Below are 11,456 nucleotides of genomic sequence, written 5' to 3'. Positions count from 1 at the left end.
AACTGAATTTTGTAAATTTGGTATTTATATTTAAAATCAAACTAAATTGAGATAGAATTTTCAAATTTCAATTTTATGTCATAGAAAAAAATGTATATCCCCTTTTTTACTCAAATCTATGTGAGAAAAATGGGTGATGAGCAAAAAGTGATTTGTCTAAATAGTTCAAGAGTGATTATTAGTTTGTGTATGAAGTAAATTACAATTACCATAACTACTACCTAAGTTTCTCATCCGATCAATATTCATAAAATTGTCCACAAAATTTATCACTCAAAGAACAAACTTTGACAAGCATAAGCTTGATTTTTGTTTGTGAATTTGAAATGCAGATATTTTATGTCATGGATACAATAATTTAATCTCTATTTTAGGGATTGCTAAGAACAAAAAGTACATAATCTAAATATTTTATCTTCCTATTATACTAACATTTCTTTTATCTAGCATTTTTATTTTGGTGTGTTCTCGTGATTTTATTTTATTTTTATCAAAGTGGATTGGCTCAATTCATTATGCATTAATAAAAACATAACAGATCTTAATCAAAACTTAGCCCCATTCCTCAATAAGCTAATTAAGAGAAGTATAGGAGGTCTATTTCAAGCTTGAATTGAGGAAGTAGCAATAGTTAAAAGAAGGAAGCGAAATTTCTTTTTACTCCAATTTATTACAGATTATGATAGAGAATTTAGTTATATCTTTTGCATTAGCTCAATGCCTAGCATGAATTTATGGATTTGCATGAAGCTTTGAATAGAAGGAAAATGCAACACGGTGTTATGTCAAAGATAAGATGCATGGAGAAAAAGAAAGAAAATGAGAATAATGTTTAAGAAAGAGGCAATCAAAGAAAATCCTTAAAAATATTAAGGAATCAATGAAAAGGTTTAAGAGTATTTGTAAGCATAGATGATATCTCAATTATCACTAAATCATTTGTTTATCCCAAGAGTTTCAAAATATTAGCCTATAAAACATACCCTTAGCTTATAATATTTCTAGTTATATCCAATGCCCAAATAAGAACCACATCTACAGAAAAAATAGCATGTGTAAATACCTTGAAGCCCTTACCAGATTTAAGCGATAACTAGTAATCTAAGAACCCTGCCTTAGGCACTGTGGTTCATCATCTGGCCTCCCTTATGGGCTCCAGGGATCATTAATCCAATGGAGATCTAATCAATCAATGGGAAGGAAAGGGAATTGGGTTTATTTGGCTATCCTTATGGAGGCATTGCCGACAGATGCCTAAACCAAAAAAAAAAAGTAAAAATAATAATAATCTAAAGCACAGTTGCATAGAACTCATGCATTAAATATTGCTTTTCGACCCCAAATATTGATATTCCCAATAAGAGAAGCCATGTGTATAATTGATTTCTCATCATTTGACTCAGAACAGCTTGTTGTAGCCATGTAAATAAAATTTCCTATCCCCCACAAGTTAAAAAACAGCGTCCCATACAGCAGCACTCTCTTCACTACATTTTTCATGGACAAATTTAATTTTCTCCACAGACTTGCAAATTCCACTGCAGCTCCAATCAAATGAAGCAACACATAAATTGCCCGCTTGAGCCTTCCATTCGCAATCTACAAGATGAGAGGAAAAAAAAACTAGCGTTTAGGAAGAGAAACACAGTCAATAAATGATCTATGAAATAAACCTTAACTAATTGTGTTGTGAGTATTAAAGAATGCTAAGAGTGTTGAGAATTCCACTTGTGAAGTTCGTCCCACATTAGAAAAAAGTAAGTATTTAATGGGTGCTTATATACATGGTGTAATTCAAGACCCAATAGGCTTAAGCTTTTGAGTCAAGTTGGTGCTCACCCATGTGTATCAAGCATACTTTTGGACTCCTCCGGTTTTAACAAAGAGAACCTTATTCGTACTACACGAATCTTGGAAGTAGAACTAAAGACCTAACGCCTAATTGGTCTCAAAAAAAGCTTATTGAGTCATTGTGCGAAAAATTTCAGACCAAACAAAAACTTTTTGAATTAACTACTAAAACAAAGTCCCCACCAGATGAAAAAAAGTAACACCATTCCCACCATCCTGTTGCATTAATATACAACCTGAAAGGGGATCCTACTAGTGGGTTTAGAGTTCTAAACATAAGCCAGATTCCGATTTTATGGTGTTTAGCAGGAATAAATTCTCAAATTAAACATATTTTTTTAGGACGATACCTGGTGGAGTCCCACAACACATACTATGATCATCAATATGCTCAACTTCGAGACCAATAAACCATGAACCAAGTGACACATCCTCATTGGCATACTTGTGCAATATCGGCCTACAGCAAGAGTTAGCACCCATGATTTTAACAATCACATAAAAAACTAATGTACATGTATGTAATTGTGCGCACGTGCATATATTCATATGCATGAAAATTCAAGAATACCATGGTTACCATATTAAAGAGTCTTTCAGCCACATACTATGTAACGAAATCAATTTTTGGGGACATTTCAACCAAAGATCTAAATTTAGGCAAAGAATTGGCCCTATTTGGCTAAAGATCTAAAAACTTGTCTTCAAATTCTTGTTTTCAAAAATGAAAAAAAAAAGGAAGTTGTATTGCGCATATTTTGTATTCAAAAATGCATTTGGATAGGTAAATTTTGACTTTAGTTCTCTAAAAGTGAAGATAAAGAATGTACTTGTATAATTTGAAACAAACTTTTTTCTTCATCTTCAATTTTTTTGGGTTGCAATGTTAGCACCGGAGGAATCCATGGGTAGTCTTGATATACATGAGTGAGCACTAACTTAACCCAAAAGTTTAAGTCTATTGGGTCTTGGGCCTAATAATGTATATAAGCACCCATCAATCCATTCAATATTTCCAACATGGGACAAACTCACAAGTGGAATTCTCAATAGTCTCTCCCTCACTTGTGATTTCCAATTGTTCGCCCTTGAACAGAAATCGTTTCCCTCATGGGAGTAAACTCAATTCTCCAATAGTTGCTTAAGTGGGTCTTACTACCATGCCTCACGTGCCTCGGATTGCATTCCACGTGCCTCCGAACCAATCCTACCTCTCACGTCTTGAACCTATTTGGATCGATCTTCCAGGTCTAGATGATCATTATTGGCCTAGGTCACACATTTGGTCCTCCAACTGTTAACACGTCAAAAGAAATAGCTTCACGCTTCGAATTTTCTTACGATGTCGCTCACCCAAAGTTACGAACCATCGGCTCTGATACCACTTGTTAGTACCAAAGGAGTCCATGCGTAGGCTTGAATGCTTGATACACATGGGAGAGCACCAACTTGACCCAAAAGCTTAAGCCTATTGGATTGTGGACCCAACCATGTATATAAACACCCATCATCCACTCAATTTTTCTAATGTGGGAAAAAACTCATAAGTGGTATTCTCAATAGACTAATGTTTGACATTTTGGTGCTGGGCCTGCTGGCAGCTACTAATGATATGGGTGATGCTAGTTTGCAATGAATGGTTTGAGAGTTTTGGACTGTATCCTCATTCACAAAAAAAAAAAATATATCATTTTTATAGAATCTAAAAAAGCAGATGTAGAAAATTGTATCCAAGAATTTATTTCAATTTTGACCTGTTTAAAAATTTTAAATTGTAGAAGCTGAGTCTTTTCAAATTGGTTCCACATAGGTTTTCAATGTTTCAACAAAGCTTTCAAATTCCACTTACCTAGGGTTGGAGAGCATAGAGTTTGGACCTCGAATTTGGACATGTGTTGATTTGGATGCAACTCGACAAAATTTTGTAGTATTTCTTGTTCAAATCCACATAATTCAAATTCAAGACCCGAAATCTATTCTCCCAAACACAACCTTATTATTGAACAGGATTAAGGATAGTACAAATAGAAATTTAAAAATTTTAACAAACAAAGCATGTAATGCTTATTATACATTCAAGAACTATATGAAGATGAAAAATCCATAGCTATTCAATATGGCAGTGCTCAAGTCAGTAAATTAAGATTAATCTATGTTAAACAGAAACCTTACTGGTTGATTGAGATATATGCAGCCAGATCCTTTGAGATAGCATATATCTGTCCAGTTGCATGACGGAAGTATTTGTTCCCTTCCTCTCCAAATTTCCAGTACTCTGGCTCATGGTACTTTACATTCCTAATAGCAGAAAAGTAGAAGAGTTAGCACTACAACTAGGAGGCACAAAGTAAGACAAGAAGGTAAATCTCATCAATATGAAAGGTTGAAAGGTCTAAGGTGTTACTTTTGAGAAAGGACAGGTCCAGATTTCATGCACCCAATGTAAATTCTAGGCTTTGATTGGTGACGAGAAAGAGTAGCAGCCAGCATACCTACACAATAAAATTCCTAATTATAAACTCGTGTGCAAAGAAGCAAAGGGGAGCGGAGAGAAGAAGCAGGGTGGTCTGCCTACCCAAATTTACATGGATATCATCATCCACCTTGACATAGAACTCGGCATCCCATTTTGCAACAGCAGTGGAGAAGAAAACTTTTGTTTTTGCAGACAGTTCATGGTACCCTTCAACATGGTCCTAGAAGAAAAATGCAAGATTGAGACTTATTACCAGGAAAATGTCAAGTTTTCTAGTAAATATAAGGAAATTTAATCTGCATTTCTCACCAGCCTAAGGAAGTCGTTATGCTGAGCATCTTCTGAATCAATAGCTCGATCAAGAATACTTTTGGGAGTCGCACTGTGTTATCAACATAATATGATCTATATCAGTCCCCATTTCAATAAATCACAGCAACAATATGTTATTTCATGGTCTACCCATATCCAAATGCATCATTTGATGCACAATCATGCCTTATCAAATTCATAAGGGTGTTAGCTCAAGTTATGGGCAGCAATATGAAGTTGCAATTATAATAGAACTTAACTGCTTTCATTGTATTGTAAAGTTTTGTATTTCAATATTGCTACTCAACATGCAATGCAAAGACAACAACGAGAAGGGCGAATGTCAAAAGTAAATTGAATGTTTCCCAACAACTTGAACATGAAGCTCAAACCAAGCTCCTTTTTAAATTAAGAAACACAAGAGAAAATTCCAAACAATCGCTAGAAAATTCTAAACAAGCCCTAGTTGTGATTAAAATTTTCTGCCACTATCTAATTTTATGATAGGAATTCTAGTTAATTTCCAGTTATAAAATTTGCAGCAGGAGTTAGTTTTGAAGTAGTAGATCCACCTCATTTGCAATGCTCCAAACCCTAATTACCTTATTGTGCACCATCTTTCCTTTTCTTTTTTTTTTTCTTTAATTTTTATCGGAAAGGAAAATATTTTTGAGAGGAAGAAAAACGATTCCTACGTGGGGGCAGAGGGAGGAAATGTCCTGGAAAAAAAGTAACCAAGGACAAAAACAATATAATACATACAAAGGAAATATGCAAGAAAAAGTAGTGAAGGAAAGATGAGATGGCTAAACAGCCAGCGATTATACAAGGACTATGAAATTGATCACAACATGAGAGAGCCCCAACGGTGAGGCTATATGCCTATATTTGAGGACTAAAAGTAACAACCTTCATCTTATTAGACATCTTATTTGATTCACCCTTCAGCGTGAGAGACAAACTCAACTCAACTAAAGGATGCATTTTTAAGTTATGCAAGTTAAACTCCAGAACAAATTTTCAGAAATGACCTAATATATTAGAAGAAATTATCCCTAACATCTAGGGAATACCAAACCATAATTTTGTCTGACTAATTAGCACCAAGTACAGTGTTTTTACAACATTTGTAATTTGCTAAACCTGGATTGCATAGCAATGTTATGTGAGCACACTGAAAATCTTCAGATGCACTTCAACAACAATTAACTTCAAATTGAGACAAAAGAGATGTTTAAAATCCACAACTTAAGGGTGGAAGGTAGAGGTAGCTTTAACATTTCTCTAGTAATATATTTTCCACATTCTCAACTGTTAGGACCGGAGGAGCCCATGGGTGGGCTTGATACATATGAGTGAACACCAACTAGACCCAAAAGTTTGAGCCTATTGGGTCTTAAGCCCAACCATGTATATAGGCCCCCCACTATCCACTCAAATTTTCCAATGTGGGATAAGCTCAAAAGTGGAATTCTCAACAATCTCCCCTCACTTGTGAGTTCTAACTATTCCCCCTTGAACAGAAATTGTCTCTCCCTTATGGGAATAAGCTCAATTCCCCAACAATTGCTCAAGTGGGCCTTACCACTGGGGCCTTACGTGCATTGGATTGCATTCCACGTGCCTCCGAACCAATCCTACCTCTCACGTCTTGACCCTATTCGGATCCATCCCTAGACTAGATGATCCTTATTGGCTTCAACCACACACTTGGTCCTCCAACTGTTAGCACGTCAGGAGAATTGGCTTCACGTCTTAAGTTTTTACGATGTCACTCACCCAAAGTTACAAATCGTCAGCTCTGTTACCACTTGTTAGTACTGGGAAACTTGAACAAAAACAAAGATAAAACACACACAAAAGCAACACCAAGATATACGTGATTCAGCTAAAAACTACCTACGTCCACAGGAGAGATAGCTAGTATTTTCTGAAAAATACGGAGGAGGAGGAGGAGGAGATAAAATACTCACTCAAAAGTCTCTCAACTCTCACAGCTCTCTCTACCTTCCCACTCTCTTCTCTCAACTCTATTTTTCTGATGTGCTTACATTCACAACACACACACACACCTATTTATACACCAAGGAGTATTTAATACTCAAGAAAACTCCCACAATCACATTTGAATATTTCCACAATCAAATTTGAAATTATCTCTTGATTTTATGGAGAACCGCCCACAGGAAGAGAAACCGCAACACCTTAATTCCTGTAATAATTTGGGATTGTTAGGTTATCCCACATCGGTTGTGGAAGGGGCTGGTGGTCAATTATTAAGTATGAGGGAAAGCCTCACCCCTTAAGCTAGTTTTGGGGTTGAGAATGCCTAAGACCACCTAATAGTGGTATCAGAGTTTGGTTCACCAACATTCTCCCTAGTGTACCATGCCGAAGGTTGCCTTGCCGGGAGAGACCCCGATGTATGAGGGGGAGATTGTTGGGTTATCCTACTTTGGTTGTGGAAGGATCTGGTGATCAATTATTAAGTGTGAGGAAAAACCTCACCCTTTGAGCTAGCTTTTGGGGTTAAGAAAGCCCTAGACCACCTAACATCAACATCATCAAAGCCTTTTCACATATACACACTTGTGTGTGCTTGCACATGCACGCACACTCACTCCTCTTGAAGTACAAATACAGGTTTATATTTCCACTCAATCCAAAGGTCATAAAAAAGATGCCCAAACTTGAAACCTAGCATAATATATTGACCATGTACCACACCTATGTTCTCTTTAAGAAAATCTGCAGCCATATGCTCCTTTTGTGGGTGCTTTGGGCTTCCTTCTTGCTAATGATCATACGCATTCAATCAGCAGTCTAATTTTAGCCCATTCATTTCATTGTAATGAAAACAATAACAGTGACTTTATATGTGTAATTCACATACACATGAGGAGACATATCATTGTGTGGTCCTTGATACCTCCTCCATTATGCTGATTATCATATATTTCAGTTCTGCTCAGGTCTCCAAGCTTCCAAAGGATTAATATCAACTTGATTTGGCCTGTGCTTACCCTGGGTAAAATGATCTTTCTTTCCTAAAGTGACTTCTTGACATAGCTATTTTAGAAGGCCTCCAACACATATAACTTCAACAAGATAGTTCCATGTTTACTCTGGGTAAAATGATCTTCCTTTTCAAGAGTGACTTCTTGACATATCTATTGTTAGCAAGTTTGACAACATTATAACTGCTAAAGCACTATTTTAACTGCTGAAGTGACTCAGTCAACCTGATAGCGATAAAGATTTGGATCCATTACAATCTAGAAAATAGCCAATAATTTTATTTTTTTTTTAAGAAAAACAAAGCACATAGAGAAACCCAGCCAGCGAAAAAGTCCAGCTATTTAAAACCAGCAGTCCAAATCAAAGTCTATACATAGATTTCAAGGCACAATTAATTCCTTTCCTATTAGTTGAAATTTCACGTAGTCCTATACTTATTACTCACATAAAGTTTATCAAGGGTTAGCACATTGGAACTAAGTTAGACTAGAGTTCCGGTTCAAAAGAGTTGCCTAGAAAATGGCTGCTAAACTTATTTCCTAGATTCCAGTTGTTGTGGTTAATAGCTTCCAGCAGCTATTAAGGCATTGTGAACAAGATGCAAGCTGGCCAGGAGCCAAAGGTTGAGTTGGAAAAACAAGGAACAAGTTCAAATCTTATAGACTCTGAGAGGCAGTTTTCATTTTATTTTACTTGCAAGGAATGTGATGATTTTGCTGGCACAGTCTTCCCTAGCTTGACTGCGACATCTGACCCCAAAAGTTGTTAATATCTCAGAGTCTTATTAATTAAGGCAATGCTAGCAGTATCTCAGGCAAATGCTTTATAGACTTAAGAATAACACGTGTAGGAAGGCATATATTCTACTCCGCAAATCATAAGAATAAGAACATTCAAAGCAAAACAAAAACTCAAAGCAAGTTGTATAGAAATTTACCCATGACCAATCATGAACCGAATAACAATGCCCTTCTCTCTTTCTAATTTAAGGAGTTTCTCCCCTGAACAAATATGATAACATTAGACAGCAAACAAACCAGAATTTTATTTTGGTATAATAAACTCATAACTTCAAAGTAGACGTAGAACATGCCAAGATGGATATTACAAATCATACCTTGGGGCATCCAAGTTTCCCTAATGGAATCACGCCTTCTCCTACTACTGAAAGCAGTATTAATTCCAATAACCATGAACACTTTCTGCCTCGGAGACTTGTCCTGAACAGAGGTCGATATGGCCGTAGACCCATCAGAACTCTCCTCCAGTCCATGGGAACTCTGAGCAGCTGCCAACTCCATCTGAAGCATTGATACAGACTTGTCCAAAGATCTGACATGCCCCAAGAAAATTCACAAACCAAACCATATTTTCGTTAATATAAAATTCAGTTGCACCTAGAATGCGTCCAGATATACACACACAAGCACTCACGCACGCGCAGACACACTTAATTACTTCACACTCACTGAATTGCTTGATGGGTTTTGTGAACCTCCTCCATTACATTCCTATCTTGTGCAGGCTTCTAAAATTGAGTATTGAAGAGCAATTAAAGTTCTGAAGAGAAATTTTAAAAATACAAAAAAAAAAGTGTGTGTGTTTATGTGGAATACTTCAAATGAAATTCTGATTCTTTTCCGAGACCTTCTTAGTGGCACAGTCTTCGGAGATGATTTGCAACTGCTGGTCATGTCGATGCTGTGATATGAGCTGACCTTCTGGATCTGGCAGAACCCACGTCCTGAAAAGGGATTGAAATCACAAACTCATCAGCCAACATTAAAGTTAAGCTCTATTTCACCAACAAAACGCCTAAGGGGAATTATGACCAACAAAAGCAAGCATATTCAAACCAAAATTCAACCGAACAAAAAAACAGAGAGAGAGAGAGAGATAAACTTCATAAACAAATATATTTACATATACAAGCCAACATCAAATTCAAGTTAATCAAAGAAATCAAAATGCCCTGCAAAAACATTAGTTCAAACAAAAATCCGAGAGAGAGAGAGAGAGACCTGTTTGTGAAGAGCATTCCAGCAAGGAAGAAGGAGGCGCAAAGAATAGGGACCCATTTAACAGAGATTTTTCTGCTGTGCCGGCTCTTCATCGGTGAGGATGAAGAGAATACACAGAGGAAGAGGAGGAGGAGGAGGAGGAGGAGGGCAGGGCAGGGCAGGGAAGGAATTGAATATCAATAAATATAAAGGAGATCAATCTCTTGGGGTGTAAGCGCGTTGGCGTTCAGAGCCTATGCCTCCTCTATGTATGCACTATGCAGCCTACCCTATGCCTCCATGACTTTCACCGATAAATATACACATAAAGAAAGAAAAGAAACGGAAGTAAGAGAAAGGCTACGTCCTACATGACACGACATGAGATGAGATATCCTATCTCATGCCCCACACTCCTGAGGTTTCTCTGCTTTGAGGGTTTATGCCGGAGACATTGACGACCTTCCTTCCCTTCCCCGGAGCTTCGTTCCCGGTTCCAAGCTGCCAACCAAACACGGCCGCACGCCTGAAAGTTGAAAATGTGGGGAATTTTGAACTGGTCTCCGCCTCTCTGGCACATGATTTTGTTGTTTGTCGGAGACATGGTTCATTGACCGCCGTAATCTTCATTTCGACGCCAACTCCCTTAAAAATTTTTTTTTTTTGGACAAAAGACAATGACGTCTTGAGATTTGGTAAAAATATGAGAACTTTTTTCGGTTCTTCAAATTTTTAAAACCTCATTAATCTTTTCTCATATTTCAAAAATGGCATATTTTTTAATTTTTAAAATACTTATGCTTTTAGAAAACTTATCTTTTTACAAAATATTATGAAAGATTTGTATTTTTTTTTAACAAATCTATACGTGAAATTCTCAAAATTTCAAAGGAAATGATGTCTACATCTTTTGTTATTCTTTTTTTCTTTTAAATATAAAAATAAAGATTTGTTAAAGGATAAAATTTAATAACACCTCTTGAATTTTTTGAAACTGACATTTTATTTCTTTTATTTTTAGAAACTACCAACTCCCCCTAAAGTTTAAATTCAGTGACCTAATGAATTTTCATTAATTGAATATTAGTCAACCATTAAATGTATGTAAAAAATAAATAAAATGATAAAATTTAAACTTTTTTATTCACTTGTGATCAGATAACTTCAGAAAATGACATTAACTTAACAAATTAATTTTAAAAAAAAATTGTTCAATTAAGTAAAATATGTTTTGAAAATTAAACTTATTAATGAATTGAACACATAGGTCTCGAGTTAACCAGTCTTACTAGTTCGAGTCAACCAGTTGACATCACATAAATATGACAATATAATTAAATTATTATTTAAAAAATTAAATAATTTTATTGTTCCAAAATTTGTTATATGCCATTTACATACAACTTAATGACTAAATATGTCTTTAAAATTAAATTATAGTTTGAAAATTGACTCATATCAACCGGTTGGTCAAATTGGCTCTTGTTTTTCGAGTTGAGTTGAATTTCATATTTAATAACAAAGAAGTTTAAAAAAAATATTAAAAAATTAGTAAATTGGGCAGATAAAAGGTCAATCAATTAATATAAATAGGTATTCTATTTTTATTTAGCACTCTTATTTTACATAAAGAACAACTAACCTTCAACTTTAAAATTTTAATTTATGAAAAATGAATTTTGAAATTTTAGTTTATGTTTTTTTTTTTTAGTATTATGTTTGATAGGTAATTTTGATTTATGAAGCATGAATTTTTAAATTTTAGTTTTTTCTTTTTAGCATTATGTTAGATAGGTTAC

The 11,456-nt window shown here is 35.4% G+C and overlaps 1 protein-coding gene across 2 annotated transcripts; it reads right to left on the bottom strand.

Moving 5' to 3' along the window:
• Positions 1–1,300: 1,300 nt before the first annotated feature.
• On the bottom strand, positions 1,301–10,268 carry LOC131162318 (beta-1,3-galactosyltransferase 7). Of its 2 annotated transcripts, XM_058118654.1 has the most exons (11): positions 9,679–10,268; positions 9,305–9,401; positions 9,127–9,185; positions 8,775–8,989; positions 8,595–8,658; positions 4,637–4,709; positions 4,427–4,547; positions 4,256–4,343; positions 4,024–4,149; positions 2,202–2,311; positions 1,301–1,599 (listed from the first exon to the last, which is right to left on the bottom strand). In XM_058118654.1, the coding sequence occupies exons 1-11, from the start codon at positions 9,768–9,770 to the stop codon at positions 1,451–1,453; spliced, it is 1,194 nt and encodes a 397-aa protein (XP_057974637.1). In that variant the 5' UTR covers positions 9,771–10,268; the 3' UTR covers positions 1,301–1,450. The 2 variants fall into 2 exon arrangements, with proteins under 2 accessions (XP_057974637.1, XP_057974638.1); XM_058118655.1 differs by lacking the exon at positions 2,202–2,311 and having other exon boundaries at positions 9,679–10,262.
• Positions 10,269–11,456: the final 1,188 nt, after the last annotated feature.

The sequence above is a fragment of the Malania oleifera genome, chromosome 8, assembly GCF_029873635.1.
Source record: "Malania oleifera isolate guangnan ecotype guangnan chromosome 8, ASM2987363v1, whole genome shotgun sequence".
NCBI classification, from domain to species: Eukaryota; Viridiplantae; Streptophyta; class Magnoliopsida; order Santalales; family Ximeniaceae; genus Malania; species Malania oleifera.
This window is presented reverse-complemented; position numbering and strand designations above follow the sequence as displayed.